This window comes from Poromitra crassiceps, assembly GCF_964638095.1.
Source record: "Poromitra crassiceps genome assembly, chromosome: 10".
In the NCBI taxonomy this organism is placed as follows: Eukaryota; Metazoa; Chordata; class Actinopteri; order Beryciformes; family Melamphaidae; genus Poromitra; species Poromitra crassiceps.
In genome coordinates this window covers 41,812,372-41,832,511 of record NC_139631.1, presented here as the reverse complement: position 1 = coordinate 41,832,511, position 20,140 = coordinate 41,812,372, and the positions used below count along the sequence as shown (strand labels likewise).

The 20,140-nt window shown below is 47.7% G+C and overlaps 1 protein-coding gene across 1 annotated transcript in view; it reads right to left on the bottom strand.

Moving 5' to 3' along the window:
- pxnb (paxillin b) overlaps positions 1–20,140 on the bottom strand; it is a 50,691-nt gene that overhangs the window by 16,042 nt on the left and 14,509 nt on the right. The window contains exon 2 of the mRNA XM_083644831.1: positions 4,399–4,607. Coding sequence (XP_083500957.1) covers positions 4,399–4,607 — 209 coding nt within the window. The remainder of the gene's footprint in view (positions 1–4,398; positions 4,608–20,140) is intronic.

Sequence of the window (20,140 nt, the reverse complement as noted above, 5' to 3'; positions counted from 1 at the left end):
GCCCTACTATCTATACCGGTAGTACAGACTTCACTTCATGTCAGCTGTCAGCCTGTCAACGCGGTTTGTTGCCACGCTAATAAACCAGCGGTTTGTTCCAAGCCAGTGTGATCCTTGACTCACACGGCAGCCAATCAGCGTTTAGCAGCAAGTGACTTTTGCCAGCGAAATTTCGCTCGAGTTGGGATATTTCATCTCGGGCGACGAGCAAATTTTCGCCCTATCGCTGTCGCTCGGACGCCCAGCGATTTTTCTCCCGGGCGAATATGCGCTCAATCGCTCGTTTGCATTGACTTTGTATGTAAACTGGATGCCAGCGAAAAACTTGAATAGGTCGGTGTGAACGCAGCTTTACACTGACCCACTGAGAGACAGCAGACTGCAGAGGTACATGCAGTTACACTGAGAGACAGCATCACAAACAGGAAGAAATAGATCATGTGACTTTATCATGCCAGGAGTTTGTCTTACTAAAGCACTTCATGACCAAGCTGTTTGTTAAAGGGCTTCACAGAGAAATGTCACTTGACTAAGGTGAGTTGAGCGTAATTTATGCTTCGTCGCTCGACACTTTTGAACACGTCTCTCGACAGATATGATGTCAGAAGAGACAGAAAAAAGTGTCTCTCCACACTTTTCTTTGGTGTCGCCTACCTGGAGGATGTTGTTATGTTGTGCACACAGTCATATTTTGTCATGCAATGTGATTGGCTAGAGAGAGCGTTCTGTCAGTGTAGTGGTGCACTGTGATTGGCTAGAGAGAGCGTTCTGTCAGTGTAGTGGTGTGTTTGACAGCCAGCCTTCCCGGGAGGCATGCATTTTTTTGGCTAACTAGTTTTAGATGAAACCACGCCCCAAACTCATTTCATTGGTCGTTACAACTGCTTCTTCCTGGAAATATGCGCCAAGTAATTTTTTGGGGGTTAAGAAGATTAGGGTTAGGGTGGGGGGAAGTTCAGTTCAGGTTGTGCTTGTGGCTTAATGCGTAAGGCGCTTGCCTTCCAATCCGACGACTGGGGTTCGATTCCTGGTCAAACCATAAACTTTTTTAACAAGTATTTTTCTTATTTTCAAACATTAGGGTTAGACATTAGGTTTAGGCAAGTACAACAATTTGGTTAGGGTTAGGGTCTGGTCGTGGTTAAATAAGAAAACCCTAATCTTAACCACATATTTTTTTACTTGCCACACGTTTTTAGGAAGGAGCAGTTGCGGCGACCAATGAAATGAGTCCAGGGCGGGGTTTCATCTAAAACTAGGTTGACAAAAAAAATAGACGCGCCCGGCGTAGCAGCTTCCCCCCCCGGGGGAAAAGCGACAGGGCTCGGGGTGTGGAGGTCTGGAGGAGAGCGGAGTGATTCTCTGAAAAGAGGACGTCTGTCAAAAGCGATGCGGGGAGATACAGACACGAGGAGCGGCCGTTACGTTTGCATTCAGGACTCGTTTGACAGTCATCTGAACTCAGAGGAAGGAGAAGATATTACAGCAGTTAACAAACCGTTTGTCCTCGGAGTGAAGCTGTTGCTGAAAGTTGGGGGGCGGGAGGGGCCGGCTCGCTGTTACCGCGGAGACGACTGAAAACCTTTCGCCTAAGTATAAATTAAAAATGTTGTGCGACTCGTTTACTTGTCGAGAGACACTTATGAGAAATGTTGAGCGCTCTGTCATAAACCCCCTTTAGGTGTGTGGTGGGGCAGAGATGTCATGTGACTGACCTGCTGAGAGGAGTGGTGGGAGTCCAGGATATGTAAGGTCATGTCTACATTACCCCGTATTTGATGGGTCGGCACTTCGTTTGCACATTATTGTCCACACTACCTCTATTGTTCTGAGCCGTTTGATGAAACGTAGGCTTTGGTGTCCGGCTATCTCACCCGTCTGCGGGGAAAACGCAGACGTTTGGAATTCCCCATTGTAGGCTATATAGGCCTAGAGATTTTCATATTCTGAAATAGAAGTGTTGTCAGGATTATATGGGCTGCTCCCTGAAACGATGGACATTCAACCTTTCAACTATAGGAATTTGAAATAGGCTACTGGCACTCATATGGGCCTACTGTAAATATGGCTGGCAGCTAAATAAAAAAGGTCGTTTTTAGCCTTATTTCGCCTATTTTATGTTTAAGAGAAATAAATACAGTAGCCATCCTGTTAACGAGATGTCCGTTATTTCAAAATGCCGTGATGTCTGCATCAAATAGCCTATTCATAGCTTTCAAGGGGCGTTACGTGCTGCCGGGAACGCCCACCTGACGGTAAAAAAAAAAAACTTGTTCATTCCGCTGCCAGCCGAGTCGACTAGTTTCTCACGCTGTGTTTGTTCAGCCGTTTGTACACACGTCTTTGTGGCCAACATTTCATCAAAGGTAAGCTCAAGTAATGTTACAATAATGATTAAAATACCCCGTTAACGTTACTTGAGCTTACCTTTGATGAAATGTTGGCCGCAAAAACGTGTGTACTTTGATGGTAGAAAAAAAGCCATTTGCCCTCCCCAGCGACTGAACCACGTCTAATCGCACAAATCCACAACCTCCTCCTGTCTGAGTTTTCTTTCTCCGACGGGATTCTGTAAAAGCACAAGCCAGGCGTGTCTCCTTGTCGGTTAGTGCAACCGATAGCACAACAGGTATCCGGCATTTTGGCTGAACAAACACAGCGTGAGAAACTAGTTGACTCGGCGGGCAGCGGAATGAACAAGTTTTTTTTTTGACCGTCAGGTGGGCGTTCCCGGCAGCACGTAACGCCCCTTGAAAGCTATGAATAGCCTGACAAACGCACAACTTGATTTAAAAATGAAAATTTGTTTGTTCTGATTTTATTCCAAATATTCCGACACTTTACTTTCACTTCCGTTCCGGAGAGGAGAAAGGATTGTCGGCGAGTGGTCATACACTCATCTCAACAAGCCATGCGCTTGATGCATCTCGTCGCCTTTGATCTACTATAAGCGTGGTTGACACAGCCGAAATTAAGGGCCGCAATCCGGAAATTAGGCTAGGGTTAGGGTCCACGCGAGCCAGCAAGCAACAGGTTATGGTTTGTTTTGTTCATTTTGAATTAGCTTTAACTCGGTTTTGTGCCTTGATTAAGCCATTCTATAGGCCCGCCTATTGATGAAAGGAATGTGGGCGTGTGTTATAGACTATAGACTAAAGTAGTGTGGGCGTGTGTTATAGACTATAGACTAGAACTCCTTTGATGTCCAACAGCGGTGCGCAACGAGATGAAAGCCTATCTGCCCGTCACCAGCACAATTTTGATATATAGGCCTATTGAAATAGAGTGGATTGCTATCTACCTCTATGTTCTATTTTGACTGTTAGGCGCATTGTATATGTTGTATCTTGCTAATAGTATAATTTTTTGTCATGTATCTTGATTGTTTAGACATTAGGATTTTCCTTTAATTGCTGTATTTGATATGTACTGTGTGCGCACAGGACTCTGTGTGCCCAGGGACTACAGATGCAAATTAGCTTTTAGCTATCTCTGGTGCAATATATTTATTGTGTACTGTCCCTGCTTCAATAAACAATAAAGAGAAAGAGAAAGAGAAAGAACTAAAATTTTCACACATCATCTATTAAATAAGCACATTTTCTTTGTGATGTGTAGGCTTGCTATATATATATATATATCGTGACGAATGAATGAATTTGCAAAAGCGCGGATTGGCTGCACAAGCACAGTGCGCTTCTCGTCACCTCACTTCACAACATGGGAATAATATTTGCTTTTATGGAAGTCGCAGTTTGTCGTCAAACTGAAATGTAGGGGTTAGTCTCGTATAAAAACTACATAGCCCGTGGAAGCTCGTGTCATGTCGCCCGTCTTCAGCTTTGTTGGTAGAGAAAGTGACGTCACTTAGGCGACAGTGTGTATGTAGTCTTTCTGATTTATAACCTCTAGTGCAACAGTTTGGCGACAAACTGCGACTTTCTTGACATGCAAAGTTATGTTTTAAATTGACAAAATTTACGTTGGCACCCCTGTGGCACAATTCAAACGGAATCAAAAAAGTAACCTTATTCTCCGTTCACCGCCATTCATATTTTTTCAGCGCTTGGTACAGGGAGAAAAGCAGGAAGTGACGTTCACTTTGCCTCTCTATAATAGGTGTTGCCCCACGCCCTTATATGCACGTGAGTCTCATTTATTATAGAGTTAATATAATGTAGGCTATAACTATAGTCTACTTTACTTTTCAATTAAAAAAATATATATAGCCTAAATATATGCCTTATGTTATTTAGCCTATAGCCGTTTTCAGAGGAGCTGTGTGGACATAGAGAAGGATCAGTGTAGATAGAACGCTTCAATTGACATATTCTGCCCGTTTTCTGGAAAACGGCCGAGTGAAGACTTGACCTGACAGAGAGATGTCATGTGACTTACCTGCTGAGAGGAGTGGGAGGAGTCCGGGGTATCTAACAGGGAACCGTTCAGAGCCTCGGCTGAGGGAGGGGGAGGCACCGGGGGCGGGGCCGACACATCCTGGTAGGAGTGTCCTCCGGTAGGGATGGAGTAGGGCGTCTCGTCAGGCAAGAACACCGGTCGCTTTGAGATGTGTGACGTCGTCGATTCCAGGTCCGCCAACAACGCGTCTGAAAGAGAAGAGACGACAGATCCAAAGTTCAACTACATTTAGCTGCAGAGAGCACAGAAAGCTTATGGCTCGTACACACGACCCCATCAAGCTGTGTTCACACCGAGATATTTATTTTTCGCTCTGTCGCTCAAGTCAACCTTTTGGAATCTCTCTGTCGCTCTGTTTAAATCGCTCATCAACAGGCACACGAAATGACGGACATGTGGGGGATATAACGTTACGCAATGTCATGCTGTTTGTCCACTACGAGCCACCGTCATTGTTTACAAGCTAAGCCTATCAGCGTGCTCCTAATGCGAGCTGCATACCGGTAGTACAGACTTCACTTCATGTCAGCTGTCAGCCTGTCAATGCGGTTTGTTGCCACACAATAAACCAGCGGTTTGTTCCAAGCGAGAGTGATCCTTGACTCGCTCTCACACGGCAGCCAATCAGCGTTGAACAGCGAGCGACTGATGCCAGCGTATTTTCGCTCGAGTTGGAATATTTCATCTTGAGCAACGAGCTTTTTTTTTCTCCCTGTCGCTCTGTCTCTGCCGCTCGGACGCCCAGCGATTATTCTCCCAGGCGAATATACGCTCAATCGCTCGTTTGCATTGACTTTGTATGTAAACTCGACGCCAGCGACAAACTTTAATAGGTCGGTGTGAACGCACCTTCAGTATTTAGCTGCAGAGAGCACAGAAAGCTTATGGCTCGTACACACGACCCCGTCAGTCATCAGTCTGTTCTTTTCACACCACACAACTTGCTGTGTCTTGTCACTTTATGACCTCACATGAGTCTTCTTCTTCTTCTGTGGTGTTTTATGGCAGTTGGCAGTGTCTGCCTCACTACGCTCTGCTCTCTCGACACGACCAGATATTTAGCAGGCTAGATATCCGTCGGACCTCTGTGACACGGCGTGCGCCCATTTGCAAGCGGCGAGCCGACGCCATTTGCCTCCGATCTGGGGGGGAGGGTTTGTCGTAAAGCTCGCCGAGGGCTCGGAGCACCTAATCTGAACTCAGCATATTAACTCATTGAGTGCCAATGATGTCGATCGGCGTCAAATCAAATAGTAACGTAGAGTGCCAATGACGTCGATCGGCGTCAATTACGTTTTTTGACGGTGGGACGTGGATCAAAGCCTCATGCATCTCCTGTAAAAATATTGTAGCTATTGAAGGTGTATAACCTATTTTACGGACCCATTAGGTGGCGACAGTGCTCTCCAGATTAGAGAAAGTTGAGGAAAAACAGCAGAAAAAGCCGTGATGAAAGAGAAACCGATGCATGAGCCAGAGCGGCACAGATTGCTCTGGCTGGAGCCAACGTTAGCTGCGAACAGCAGCCAATCCGCTCCCACAACTGAGCCCCTCTGTCTCTGCTGCATAGTTTCTCCACACGATTAGCCGCCAGAAAATAAAACCAAAGCCAAACCATTCTCATGAGAGGCGGAGCGCTCCGAAAATAGACTGGGTGCAGCGCACTTTGAAACGCGCAGCAGAAAGCCTAGAATCGGACGCAGCTTCATCCCAGCTCACAACCGAAACCCCAGAAACGCAGACGAACTCAGCGAGCCCGATCCAGACTCCCCCGACGAGCGGCCGCCATCCGAACGTGGATCCGCAGGCAGCAGAGACTCGCCTGACACACGCAGCAGAGCGAGCAGAGCCACCAGAGACACTCCCACGGAGGAGGAGTTTGGAGTTGAGGGGGGTGGGGGTGCTGTTTATTGAAGGAAATTACTGTTCAGATGTTTCAGGTCAGAAAATATTAGCTTCAGAGTCAGTGATTTGCTTGAAATGCTTCATTTCACAAAAGGCTCATTATCTCAGCTTCTAGATGGAAACGTCTGTTTTTGCTGAAATCAACCTATCTTCTCTGGCTGATAACTAAAGAACGGAAAATGATATCAATAAACTTTTTTTTGCTGATGATAGAAGAGAGTCTCATCGTTCTTTGGGCGTGTTCGGTGTTTACATAGTAATATCACACAATATTCTGTGGGCCTCGAGAAATCACTGAAAACGCTCTGAAACTGGCACTGGGAGCGTCCGTTCTCCAAAAGTGGCTGGCACTCAATGAGTTAAGAGAAAAGCGTCATCTCCATAGAAATGCATGAGAGGTGTATGTCAAAAAGAAATGGGGGGGATATTGCTGCAGTTGGCCTTGGTCAGTGTTGATTAGCCAATCTTTCACATCCTTTTAAATAACAAGCAATATGTGACAGTACTGACACACTAGTTCATCATCATGTCATGTCTTCCCGTCACAACCAACACTTGACAGAGACATGCGTGACCTGTTTTTACAGGGGGTTTGACCTGTGACCTGAAACATGGCTGGCTTTAGGACCTCGAAATACTTTGCCGGGGTTTATGGGGGCTCTGAGGCGACGGCTGACTGTCAGTCTGTAAACTGACAATGCCTGTGTGTGTGTGTGTGTGTGTGTGTGTGTGTGTGTGTGTGTGTGTGTGTGTGTGTGTGTGTGTGTGTGTGTGTCAGTCTCTCGTTCCAACCTGTCACTCAACCTCCTCCTACCCTTCCCAGGGCCCTTTCTCAGAAAGGCTCCAGCACCGAGGTTACTTCTCTGTCATCGTCACAGCACCGAGGTTACTTCTCTGTCATCGTCTTCTCATGTCGTCACAGCACCGAGGTTACTTCTCTGTCATCGTCTTCTCATGTCGTCACAGCACGGCAGCACACTCAAACCCACCTGTCACGCCTAAAGCCATTAGGCCTGGCTAACATATCCCTCTGAAATCCCCAACTTGACTTTCCAGCAGTCCTCTATAAATACACCTCTGCTGTCACTAAGTTGCTACCTGTCGGTCTATAGGCCCCCCCCCATCTGTCATTCTAGTTGTCACCTCCGTGAAGAATCCATTCACCTCTTTGGCTCCATCTCTGCTTTATGAGCGTGAGTGCGAACATCATAACAAGACGGACAAACACACAGAGACAGCCAGGCAGGAAGCAGCCAGGCGGAGGGAGCGCGTGTCCCAGCCAGGCCGGGGTGAGGGGGTCCAGCGTTACCCTGCAGAGTGAGTGGCCACTGGAGGAACGCAGCAACAAAATAGACTCTGACATCACACAATCCATCCATCCTCAGCCGGTCCAGAATAGCCTGCCGCACAGACGGCCTGCATACTGTTACACTACAGTAGCCTGGAACCATGACAATCTGCTTCAAGCAAACACTTGACTTGGCCTTTCAACTCAGGAGACCACAGAGCAGAGCAACGGTTGACATTATCAAGCTGGCACTTTTCATTGTAGACGATGTGTGAAAGTTGCCTCGTCTCTAACTCCACCCCCCAACCCACCCCCAACCTCTTCTAAAAAAACCATTTTGTAAAACAGTCGAGTAGCTGTTGAATTTTGGAATGCGCCGCCAATGGATGCAAATTGTATTTCCCGTCATGTCGGGGAGGTATTTCAACAAGCAGAATGACTGAAAAATAAGTGTATGATTGACGCATTGAAGAAAAAATAACGAGCTTAATCATGTTCAGTTTAAAGTTCTTCATTCATGATCATTGAGTGACTTCAGTCATGTATTTCATGACCACTTTAATAACAGTCATCTGGCTAACTGAGTACTACGGGCTAATCCTGATTCCCCAAAATACTCCACTGTTTTTTCAAACAATAAATTATCAATCAATCCTAAACGAGAAACAAGGTAAACTCAGACTACGAGATTAATCTTAACCTACAGTCCCACATGTCCTTAGAGGCAGAATCCACTGTAACTTCCAGTATGGACTGAGTGGACTGAGTGGACTACCCTTAAGGCTTGTTGAAAATGGTACACTGCCTCCTCAATCAAAAAGCATGAACACAAAATATCAAGTCATTGTTTAGGCGTGGGACAGACTATACAACTTGCTTCTTCGTCTGGATCAAGACTCTGATAACAATAAGACCAAGGTCGCCTTAACAACACAATGCTTATAATTAGACCAAAAACGTTCAGCATTCAAAACATTCAGGATTGGGTCTTTACATAGAAAGTCCAATGTCTGTACTCACATTTATCCCCCCTGACGTATATCTGTATCCACTGGCCAGCGTGCATGAGAGTGTGTGAAGCACACGGCAGCTACAGACACAGAGAGATAACACACTGCTGGTCTGTAGGGGGCGTGGTCTGAGGGCCAAACCTGGGTGACAATATAAGAACTCACTCCTTTCAACATACCATCTAACAACAAACTCACTGGAATCTACCTCACTGACACTTAGGCTATTCTAGCTCTTTCAACATACCATCTAACAACATACTCACTGGAATCTACATCACTGACACTTAGGCTATTCTAGCTCTTTCAACATACCATCTAACAACAAACTCACTGGAATCTACATCACTGACACTTAGGCTATTCTAGCTCTTTCAACATACCATCTAACATATTCACTGGAATCTACATCAGTGACACTTAGGCTATTCTAGCTCTTTCAACATACCATCTAACAACAAACTCACTGGAATCTACATCACTGACACTTAGGCTATTCTAGCTCTTTCAACATGCCATCTAACAACATACTCACTGGAATCTACCTCACTGACACTTAGGCTATTCTAGCTCTTTCAACATACCATCTAACAACATACTCACTGGAATCTACCTCACTGACACTTAGGCTATTCTAGCTCTTGAGCACTACTAGAGCACCTTCACCCTACAACTCCCCATTAGCACTATGAATGCAGCATAAAGGCTTGTATCTCATCTGTTAAACCATCTTGAGATGGTAGCTTAAATTGCTGAAAGACAATATAAAGTTATAAGTTTATAATATATATTATAAACTTATATTATAATATAACTTTGAAAGATCAAATCAAATAAGATAATAATGAGTAGTGATGTACGCATATGAATATTTTGAATATGTCGATAGTATAAAAACAAGTATGTCTATGATAATAAAATGTTGTACATACTAAAAACACATGTAAATGCTGTGAATTTGAAAACGTAATGTTCTTCCTTATTTCCAAAACATTTGGAAAAGCCCATAAATCATAGATTCAGCTTACAGGGCCCCCATAAAATCACAAGTAGCTAACAGTGTTAGCTTTAAGCTATTTTTAGAACTTGTAGCAAGTGTGTAAAGTCCGGATTAACTCACATCTGTGAAAAAGTTTGGATCATAAATCAATGGGCGATAACCAATATTTACTTTTGCTCATCGGTCCAATTCCGATGTATTAAAAAATGACCGATACCAATATGATTGCTGATGTATCATGCATACCTATAATAAGCGTAAGAAATGTATCCAATAAAAGTGTCCATTAAACTAGTGTGTCACAACTTCCTACAGGTTCATCACTTCAACAACCTAAAGCAGTGGTTCCCAAACTTGGGGTTGCCTGGAATTCAAATAGGGTCGCCAGATTATTTTTTTTACACCACACACAATTTAATATTACCGAATATGATTAGGGTCACTTGCGATTTTGTTTTGTTTTGTTTTCAGTTCAAAGTGATAATCTCTTAAGATTTCAGTTTTGTTCTCTTGGGTGACACCTATGGCGGTGGGTGGTAATTGCAGGTGAGATACAAACCGTGTAATGTCACATAATGGACATAGCCTCAATCAATCAACATTGTGAGTGACTTTTTTTTTATTAAAATCTTTTAGAGATTATAACTTTAATTCAGGATTAGGAGAATGAAGTCAGAATTCTGAGATTAAAGTCAGAATTCGAAGTTATTGTCAGAATTCGGAGAAAAAAGTCAGAATTTTGACTGATGATATTATCGATGGTCTACTGGAATTTGAAATGTCTCGGGGTCCCTAGATTTTTGTGACGTCAAATTAGGGTCACAAGCCAAAAAAGTTTGGGAACCCCTGAAACATATTCTTTCAGACCGCACAGAGACCCTGTCCAGGAGACCCTGTCCAGGAGACGCTGTCCAGGAGACCCTGTCCAGGAGACACTGTCCAGGAGGTAAATGTGTAAGTCATGCAGTTTGACATAAACCACATGGGAGCAGGAGCCTATTTAAAGCTGTAAGCTCAGCAAGTAGCCCAAGACTGTGCAAATGTGCAGAAATATCACGAGCAGCTGAAAATAATCTGCACCTGGTGCCGACATGCTGAACAAGGCCTTACCGAAGTGGACTTTGTCACTCATAAAACAAAGCCTCCAGAAAGACAAATAGCACAACTGTCTTGGGACAAAGGAATAGATTACATTTAGATTTAGACTGACTTTTGCTCATGTAATTCATCTGGGCAAAATGCAATACAATAAATTACATTACATTCCAAGACTGACTAATTATGGTGATGTATTCCTGGAAAGAAGGCGACTTGATGGCCCGACTCCAGTGAAGACAGCTGTAATGCCTGTGCACGTCCTAAACACGTGTAGACAGAGAGGAGGATCTCTCCACTTATTATAGCCCCGCCCCCACGACCCCCCCACTGATGACATAGGCACAGGCCCACAGACAGACAGGGGACTTCCATCAACAACATGAGATGAAGTGTTTCAATAAAACCATTAATGACCAATAATGCAATATGCCTGTATTCATTCCCTGGTGGGAAATAGACTGTGGAGGACGCACCAACATCACTTCAGCTTATTATAGTTTGGGATAATAAAAGCGACAACTGAGCATCAGAAAAATAGAATGGGGGGGGGGGGGGGGGGGGGATAAAAAACAAAAACAGGGTGGCACGGTGGAGCAGTGGTAGCGCTGTCGCCTCACAGCTAGCCTAGAAGGTCCTGGGTTCGATTCCCACCTGGGACGCTGTGAGCGCTGAAGGAGTGCGTGCCCATCCGCATGTCCTCGAGTGCCCACCGCCCGGGTGGGGTCGTCAAAAAGGGCCCTTCTGTGTGGAGTTTGCATGTTCTCCCCGTGCCTCCCGGGGGTTTCCTTCATATAGGAACCCCCTCACCAAAAACATGCAATATTCTGGTCGCTGAAGAGGTGCCTCCTCTGGTCGTTCGGGGCGCCTGTTCAGAGGGAGGGGAACTCGTTGGAATAGCGTGAACCTCCCACGTCCTACCAGTGAAGCTTCCCCTGTCAGGTGAAAAGAAGCGGCTGGCTAACTGCCCATGTCTCGGAGGAAGCATGGAGCCAGCTCTCCCCAGATCAGCAGAGGGTGGAGCAGCAACCAGGATAAATATCGGGGGTCGGGTATTACTAGAAAAATAAAAAAAATAAAACAGAATTTGGAAAAAATAACACGGTAACAGATTTATTATGGCCATAAATGTGTACATGTGTATGTTTCAGACATCAAATCAAAGTGACTTTTGATTTTTTTAATGAATTTGTTTTCTAGATCAAATATCTGTTAAAGTCAATATTGTATGTAGTTGCATTTAGTACTCAGAAGTTCAGAACTGGTATCAGGAAAAAAAACTGCATTGCTGAATCTCTTGTGTGGCTTTGACTATGCAGCCTGAACGAAACACAGAGCATTGGTTAAGTGCATCACTTTGACATCATGTACTGCCTGCAGGGCACAAAGTGAAATGTTCCTGGCTGATGTGTTGGCCTGAGGAGGGCAGTGTTGAGTCTGACATGAGGATGGCCGAGGGGCCGTGGTCTGAGGCAAGTGAAAAGCATTAAGAATGCAAACAAGCACTCAGTGTAAGCCAAGCAACAGGCACATCTTTTCCATTGCAGAGGGGGGGTCAGAGCTGTGAGGGGGGGTCAGAGCTGTGAGGGGGGGTCAGAGCTGTGAGGGGGGCTGTGAGGGGGGTTGGAGCTGTGAGGGGGGGTCAGAGCTGTGAGGGGGGGTCAGAGCTGTGAGGGGGGCTGTGAGGGGGGTTGGAGCTGTGAGGGGGGGTCAGAGCTGTGAGGGGGGGGGGGGGGTCAGAGCTGTGAGGCGGGGTCAGAGCTGTGAGGGGGGCTGTGAGGGGGGTTGGAGCTGTGAGGGGGGGTCAGAGCTGTGAGGGGGGGTCAGAGCTGTGAGGGGGGGTCAGAGGGGGGGTCAGAGCTGTGAGGGGGGGTCAGAGCTGTGAGGGGGGGGGTCAGAGCTGTGAGGGGGGTTCAGAGCTGTGAGGGGGGGGTCAGAGCTGTGAGGGGGGGGGTCAGAGCTGTGAGGGGGGGTCAGAGCTGTGAGGGGGGGTCAGAGCTGTGAGGGGGGGTCAGAGCTGTGAGGGGGGGGGGGGGTCAGAGCTGTGAGGGGGGGTCAGAGCTGTGAGGGGGGGGTCAGAGCTGTGAGGGGGGGTCAGAGCTGTGAGGGGGGGGGTCAGAGCTGTGAGGGGGGGGGTCAGAGCTGTGAGGGGGGGGGGGTCAGAGCTGTGAGGGGGGGGGGTCAGAGCTGTGAGGGGGGGTCAGAGCTGTGAGGGGGGGTCAGAGCTGTGAGGGGAGGGTCAGAGCTGTGAGGGAGGGTCAGAGCTGTGAGGGGCAAAGTCCAGTTGTGCTCCTCTGACAGCATCCTGACTCAACGGTCTATTTTTATACCATATTTAGAGGAATAAAAACGGTCATCAAAAAGGACAGACCGGCCTCGACGCTAATAATTCAGAGACACATTGATAAAACTATAGTGACTCTTTGACAGGCAAACAGTAACAGAAACCTCCCTCTCAGGGCATAAACAACATGGATGCTGTTGAATAAACAGCCATGGAGTTGTGTGGATACTGTACACATTCTTGTGGTAGTGGGTACATGTTGTGTCCTGCCTGTGTGGCCCCTCCCCTCCAGGCCCTGCCTGTGTGGCCCCTCCCCTCCAGGCCCTGCCTGTGTGGCCCCTCCCCTCCAGGCCCTGCCTGTGTGGCCCCTCCCCTCCAGGCCCTGCCTGTGTGGCCCCTCCCCTCCAGGCCCTGCCTGCCATAGGCCTGCAGTCTTTATCAGATGGGCGGGAAGGTGCAGGGGGAATTCCACACATTCCTCTGTCCGCCTCGGAGAAACAAAGCAGCCAGACATGAGGATGGTGGCATAGAGGAGGGGGGACATGAGGATGGTGGCATAGAGGAGGGGGGACATGAGGATGGTGGCATAGAGGAGGGGAGAGGGAGGGACATGAGGATGGTGGCATAGAGGAGGGGGGACATGAGGATGGTGGCATAGAGGAGGGGAGAGGGAGGGACATGAGGATGGTGGCATAGAGGAGGGGGGACATGAGGATGGTGGCATAGAGGAGGGGAGAGGGAGGGACATGAGGATGGTGGCATAGAGGAGGAGAGACATGAGGATGGTGGCATAGAGGAGGGGGGACATGAGGATGGTGGCATAGAGGAGGGGGGACATGAGGATGGTGGCATAGAGGAGGGGGGACATGAGGATGGTGGCATAGAGGAGGGGAGACATGAGGAGGGGAGAGAGAGGGGGGACATGAGGATGGTGGCATAGAGGAGGGGGGAGAGGGGGGACATGATGATGGTGGCATAGAGGAGGGGAGAGAGGGGGGGACATGAGGATGGTGGCATAGAGGAGGGGAGAGAGGGGGGACATGAGGATGGTGGCATAGAGGAGGGGGGACATGAGGATGGTGGCATAGAGGAGGGGAGAGAGGGGACATGAGGATGGTGGCATAGAGGAGGGGAGAGAGGGGACATGAGGATGGTGGCATAGAGGAGGGGAGAGAGGGGGGGACATGAGGATGGTGGCATAGAGGAGGGGAGAGAGGGGGGGACATGAGGATGGTGGCATAGAGGAGGGGGGACATGAGGATGGTGGCATAGAGGAGGGGAGAGAGGGGGGGACATGAGGATGGTGGCATAGAGGAGGGGAGAGAGGGGAGGACATGAGGATGGTGGCATAGAGGAGGGGAGAGAGGGGGGACATGAGGATGGTGGCATAGAGGAGGGGAGAGAGGGGGGGACATGAGGATGGTGGCATAGAGGAGGGGAGAGAGGGGGGGACATGAGGATGGTGGCATAGAGGAGGGGAGAGAGGGGGGGACATGAGGATGGTGGCATAGAGGAGGGGAGAGGGAGGGACATGAGGATGGTGGCATAGAGGAGGGGAGAGAGGGGGGGACATGAGGATGGTGGCATAGAGGAGGGGAGAGAGGGGGGACATGAGGATGGTGGCATAGAGGAGGGGAGAGGGTGGGACATGAGGATGGTGGCATAGAGGAGGGGAGAGAGGGGGGGACATGAGGATGGTGGCATAGAGGAGGGGAGAGGGAGGGACATGAGGATGGTGGCATAGAGGAGGAGAGACATGAGGATGGTGGCATAGAGGAGGGGGGACATGAGGATGGTGGCATAGAGGAGGGGGGACATGAGGATGGTGGCATAGAGGAGGGGGGACATGAGGATGGTGGCATAGAGGAGGGGAGACATGAGGAGGGGAGAGAGAGGGGGGACATGAGGATGGTGGCATAGAGGAGGGGGGAGAGGGGGGACATGATGATGGTGGCATAGAGGAGGGGAGAGAGGGGGGGACATGAGGATGGTGGCATAGAGGAGGGGAGAGAGGGGGGACATGAGGATGGTGGCATAGAGGAGGGGGGACATGAGGATGGTGGCATAGAGGAGGGGAGAGAGGGGACATGAGGATGGTGGCATAGAGGAGGGGAGAGAGGGGACATGAGGATGGTGGCATAGAGGAGGGGAGAGAGGGGGGGACATGAGGATGGTGGCATAGAGGAGGGGAGAGAGGGGGGGACATGAGGATGGTGGCATAGAGGAGGGGGGACATGAGGATGGTGGCATAGAGGAGGGGAGAGAGGGGGGGACATGAGGATGGTGGCATAGAGGAGGGGAGAGAGGGGAGGACATGAGGATGGTGGCATAGAGGAGGGGAGAGAGGGGGGACATGAGGATGGTGGCATAGAGGAGGGGAGAGAGGGGGGGACATGAGGATGGTGGCATAGAGGAGGGGAGAGAGGGGGGGACATGAGGATGGTGGCATAGAGGAGGGGAGAGAGGGGGGGACATGAGGATGGTGGCATAGAGGAGGGGAGAGGGAGGGACATGAGGATGGTGGCATAGAGGAGGGGAGAGAGGGGGGGACATGAGGATGGTGGCATAGAGGAGGGGAGAGAGGGGGGACATGAGGATGGTGGCATAGAGGAGGGGAGAGGGTGGGACATGAGGATGGTGGCATAGAGGAGGGGAGAGAGGGGGGGACATGAGGATGGTGGCATAGAGGAGGGGAGAGGGTGGGACATGAGGATGGTGGCATAGAGGAGGGGGGACATGAGGATGGTGGCATAGAGGAGGGGGGACATGAGGATGGTGGCATAGAGGAGGGGGAGGGGGGACATGAGGATGGTGGCATATAGGGCTGTGGCGATTCACTTATCTCCCGATTCGATACTATCACGATTCTTGGGTGCCGATTCGATTTATATTGCGATTCTTAAGTATTGCGATTCTACGATTATTGCGATTCGATATTACGATTTATTGCGATTTTTGTTTATTTTTTTCTTTTATTTTTTCAGTTTGTTTGCTTTTTTTACACTAGATTAGAACATGGGAAAAGTTGAATCATACACTAGAGACTGTATATTATATATCATGAGTAGGGCTGGGCGATATAATTAAAAACAGGGGCGGACTGGGATCATAATTCAGGCCGGGCATTAGATACCAAGCAGGCCAGGCCGATATGGGCCAACGCGCGTGAAATTTGGGCCGTTTGAAGCCAGATTTGGGCCGTTTGAAGTCCAATTTTACAATGAGATGCACCCACTTTAACCCTGAAGTGTAATTATTACTTCAGACTAACTAATAAAGTAATAAAACCACTAGTAAACCAGTAGGCGGCGCCTGGCCTGCTGTTCAGTGAGTGGCCTGACTGCAAGCACCCAAATTTTTTTTTTTTTTTTTTTTTTTTTTTTTTTTTGCGATTATCGATTCTGGAATAAAAGATCGATCCAAAAAATCGTGACATTAAAAATCGCGATACTTAGGTGAATCGATTTTTTTCCCCACCCCTAGTGGCATAGAGCAGGGGGGAGGGTGGGACTAATTATTGTAAATGATGTCATAATTTTCAAATAGGCCTTGGGGTGTCGGTCTTGCGTGGGGCGCTTACGTGACATCAACCCACAACTTAGGTTTCACTTTGAGAAACATGTGGAAGAGGCCGTCTGAGAGAGAGACAAGTCATCATAAAATAAAATAAAATAAAAATATTTCATGTATATGGCTACTAGCCTCCTCAGCCACTGCATGTAACAGATCCCTTCACATCCAACCTGTCCTGAAACTGGAGAACACACAGCGAAAACGTTCAAAACAACGCTGTGATCAGATGTACTGGAGCAGAACACATTCCACCAGAGAGAGAGAGATAGCACAGGGTTCTAAGGTAGAACACATTCCACCAGAGAGAGAGAGATAGCACAGAGTTCTAAGGTAGAACACATTCCACCAGAGAGAGAGAGATAGCACAGGGTTCTAAGGTAGAACACATTCCACCAGAGAGAGAGAGAGATAGCACAGGGTTCTAAGGTAGAACACATTCCACCAGAGAGAGAGATAGCACAGGGTTCTAAGGTAGAACACATTCCACCAGAGAGAGAGAGATAGCACAGGGTTCTAAGGTAGAACACATTCCACCAGAGAGAGAGAGATAGCACAGGGTTCTAAGGTAGAACACATTCCACCAGAGAGAGAGAGATAGCACAGGGTTCTAAGGTAGAACACATTCCACCAGAGAGAGAGAGATAGCACAGGGTTCTAAGGTAGAACACATTCCACCAGAGAGAGAGTGATAGCACAGGGTTCTAAGGTAGAACACATTCCACCAGAGAGAGAGATAGCACAGGGTTCTAAGGTAGAACACATTCCACCAGAGAGAGAGAGATAGCACAGGGTTCTAAGGTAGAACACATTCCACCAGAGAGAGAGAGAGAGAGATAGCACAGGGTTCTAAGGTAGAACACATTCCACCAGAGAGATAGCACAGGGTTCTAAGGTAGAACACATTCCACCAGAGAGAGAGAGATAGCACAGGGTTCTAAGGTAGAACACATTCCACCAGAGAGATAGCACAGGGTTCTAAGGTAGAACACATTCCACCAGAGAGAGAGAGATAGCACAGGGTTCTAAGGTAGAACACATTCCACCAGAGAGAGAGAGATAGCACAGGGTTCTAAGGTAGAACACATTCCACCAGAGAGAGAGAGATAGCACAGGGTTCTAAGGTAGAACACATTCCACCAGAGAGAGAGTGATAGCACAGGGTTCTAAGGTAGAACACATTCCACCAGAGAGAGAGATAGCACAGGGTTCTAAGGTAGAACACATTCCACCAGAGAGAGAGAGATAGCACAGGGTTCTAAGGTAGAACACATTCCACCAGAGAGAGAGAGATAGCACAGGGTTCTAAGGTAGAACACATTCCACCAGAGAGATAGCACAGGGTTCTAAGGTAGAACACATTCCACCAGAGAGAGAGAGATAGCACAGGGTTCTAAGGTAGAACACATTCCACCAGAGAGAGATAGCACAGGGTTCTAAGGTAGAACACATTCCACCAGAGAGAGAGAGATAGCACAGGGTTCTAAGGTAGAACACATTCCACCAGAGAGAGAGAGATAGCACAGGGTTCTAACGTAGAACACATTCCACCAGAGAGAGATAGCACAGGGTTCTAAGGTAGAACACATTCCACCAGAGAGAGAGAGATAGCACAGGGTTCTAAGGTAGAACACATTCCACCAGAGAGAGATAGCACAGGGTTCTAAGGTAGAACACATTCCACCAGAGAGAGAGAGATAGCACAGGGTTCTAAGGTAGAACACATTCCACCAGAGAGAGAGAGATAGCACAGGGTTCTAAGGTAGAACACATTCCACCAGAGAGAGAGAGATAGCACAGGGTTCTAAGGTAGAACACATTCCACCAGAGAGAGAGAGATAGCACAGGGTTCTAAGGTAGAACACATTCCACCAGAGAGAGAGAGATAGCACAGGGTTCTAAGGTAGAACACATTCCACCAGAGAGAGAGAGATAGCACAGGGTTCTAAGGTAGAACACATTCCACCAGAGAGAGAGAGATAGCACAGGGTTCTAAGGTAGAACACATTCCACCAGAGAGAGAGAGATAGCACAGGGTTCTAAGGTAGAACACATTCCACCAGAGAGAGATAGCACAGGGTTCTAAGGTAGAACACATTCCACCAGAGAGAGAGATAGCACAGGGTTCTAGGGTAGAACACATTCCACCAGAGAGAGAGAGAGATAGCACAGGGTTCTAAGGTAGAACACATTCCACCAGAGAGAGATAGCACAGGGTTCTAAGGTAGAACACATTCCACCAGCGAGAGAGAGATAGCACAGGGTTCTAAGGTAGAACACATTCCACCAGAGAGAGAGAGAGAGCACAGGGTTCTAAGGTAGAACACATTCCACCAGAGAGAGAGAGATAGCACAGGGTTCTAAGGTAGAACACATTCCACCAGAGAGAGAGAGATAGCGCAGGGTTCTAAGGTAGAACACATTCCACCAGAGAGAGAGATAGCACAGGGTTCTAAGGTAGAACACATTCCACCAGAGAGAGAGAGATAGCACAGGGTTCTAAGGTAGAACACATTCCACCAGAGAGAGAGAGATAGCACAGGGTTCTAAGGTAGAACACATTCCACCAGAGAGAGAGATAGCACAGGGTTCTAAGGTAGAACACATTCCACCAGAGAGAGAGAGATAGCACAGGGTTCTAAGGTAGAACACATTCCACCAGAGAGAGAGAGATAGCACAGGGTTCTAAGGTAGAACACATTCCACCAGAGAGAGAGATAGCACAGGGTTCTAAGGTAGAACACATTCCACCAGAGAGAGAGAGATAGCACAGGGTTCTAAGGTAGAACACATTCCACCAGAGAGAGAGAGATAGCACAGGGTTCTAAGGTAGAACACATTCCACCAGAGAGAGAGATAGCACAGGGTTCTAAGGTAGAACACATTCCACCAGAGAGAGAGATAGCACAGGGTTCTAAGTAGGGATGTTCATTTTGAAAATTTTCCAAAATCGATAATCGGTGAGAATTAACGATCAATTATCGATTATCGATTTTATTAATACTTAGAAAATTTTCAATATTTTCAATTTTTTTTTTTTTTTTTTTTTTTAACAAAATGAATGCCTATGGCAGAAAATACGAAAGACAACGTGTTCTCCTCAATGAACTCTTTATTTCAATGTGTCTCCTCTCCAACACTGCTGTCCCCGGCGCATGCCGGTGTGAATTTCTCATGTTTAAAACAGTTTTGTTGGCACAAAGGCCCGTGCCCAGCCAGAAAACTAGAGACTATATGAAGCTCCACCTCACGTTAGTCGGCTGTGCAATGGAGTGGGGCGAGGAGGAACGATTTCCACCCAAACCTAGTCCAAAATTTTTTTTTTTTTTTTTTTTTTAATAATTAAAAAATCGATCCAAATGCCACAGGATCGATTCCAATCCTTAACGATCGATTATCGATTTTCGATAATTGATGAACATCCCTAGTTCTAAGGTAGAACACATTCCACCAGAGAGAGAGAGATAGCACAGGGTTCTAAGGTAGAACACATTCCACCAGAGAGAGAGAGATAGCACAGGGTTCTAAGGTAGAACACATTCCACCAGAGAGAGAGAGAGATAGCACAG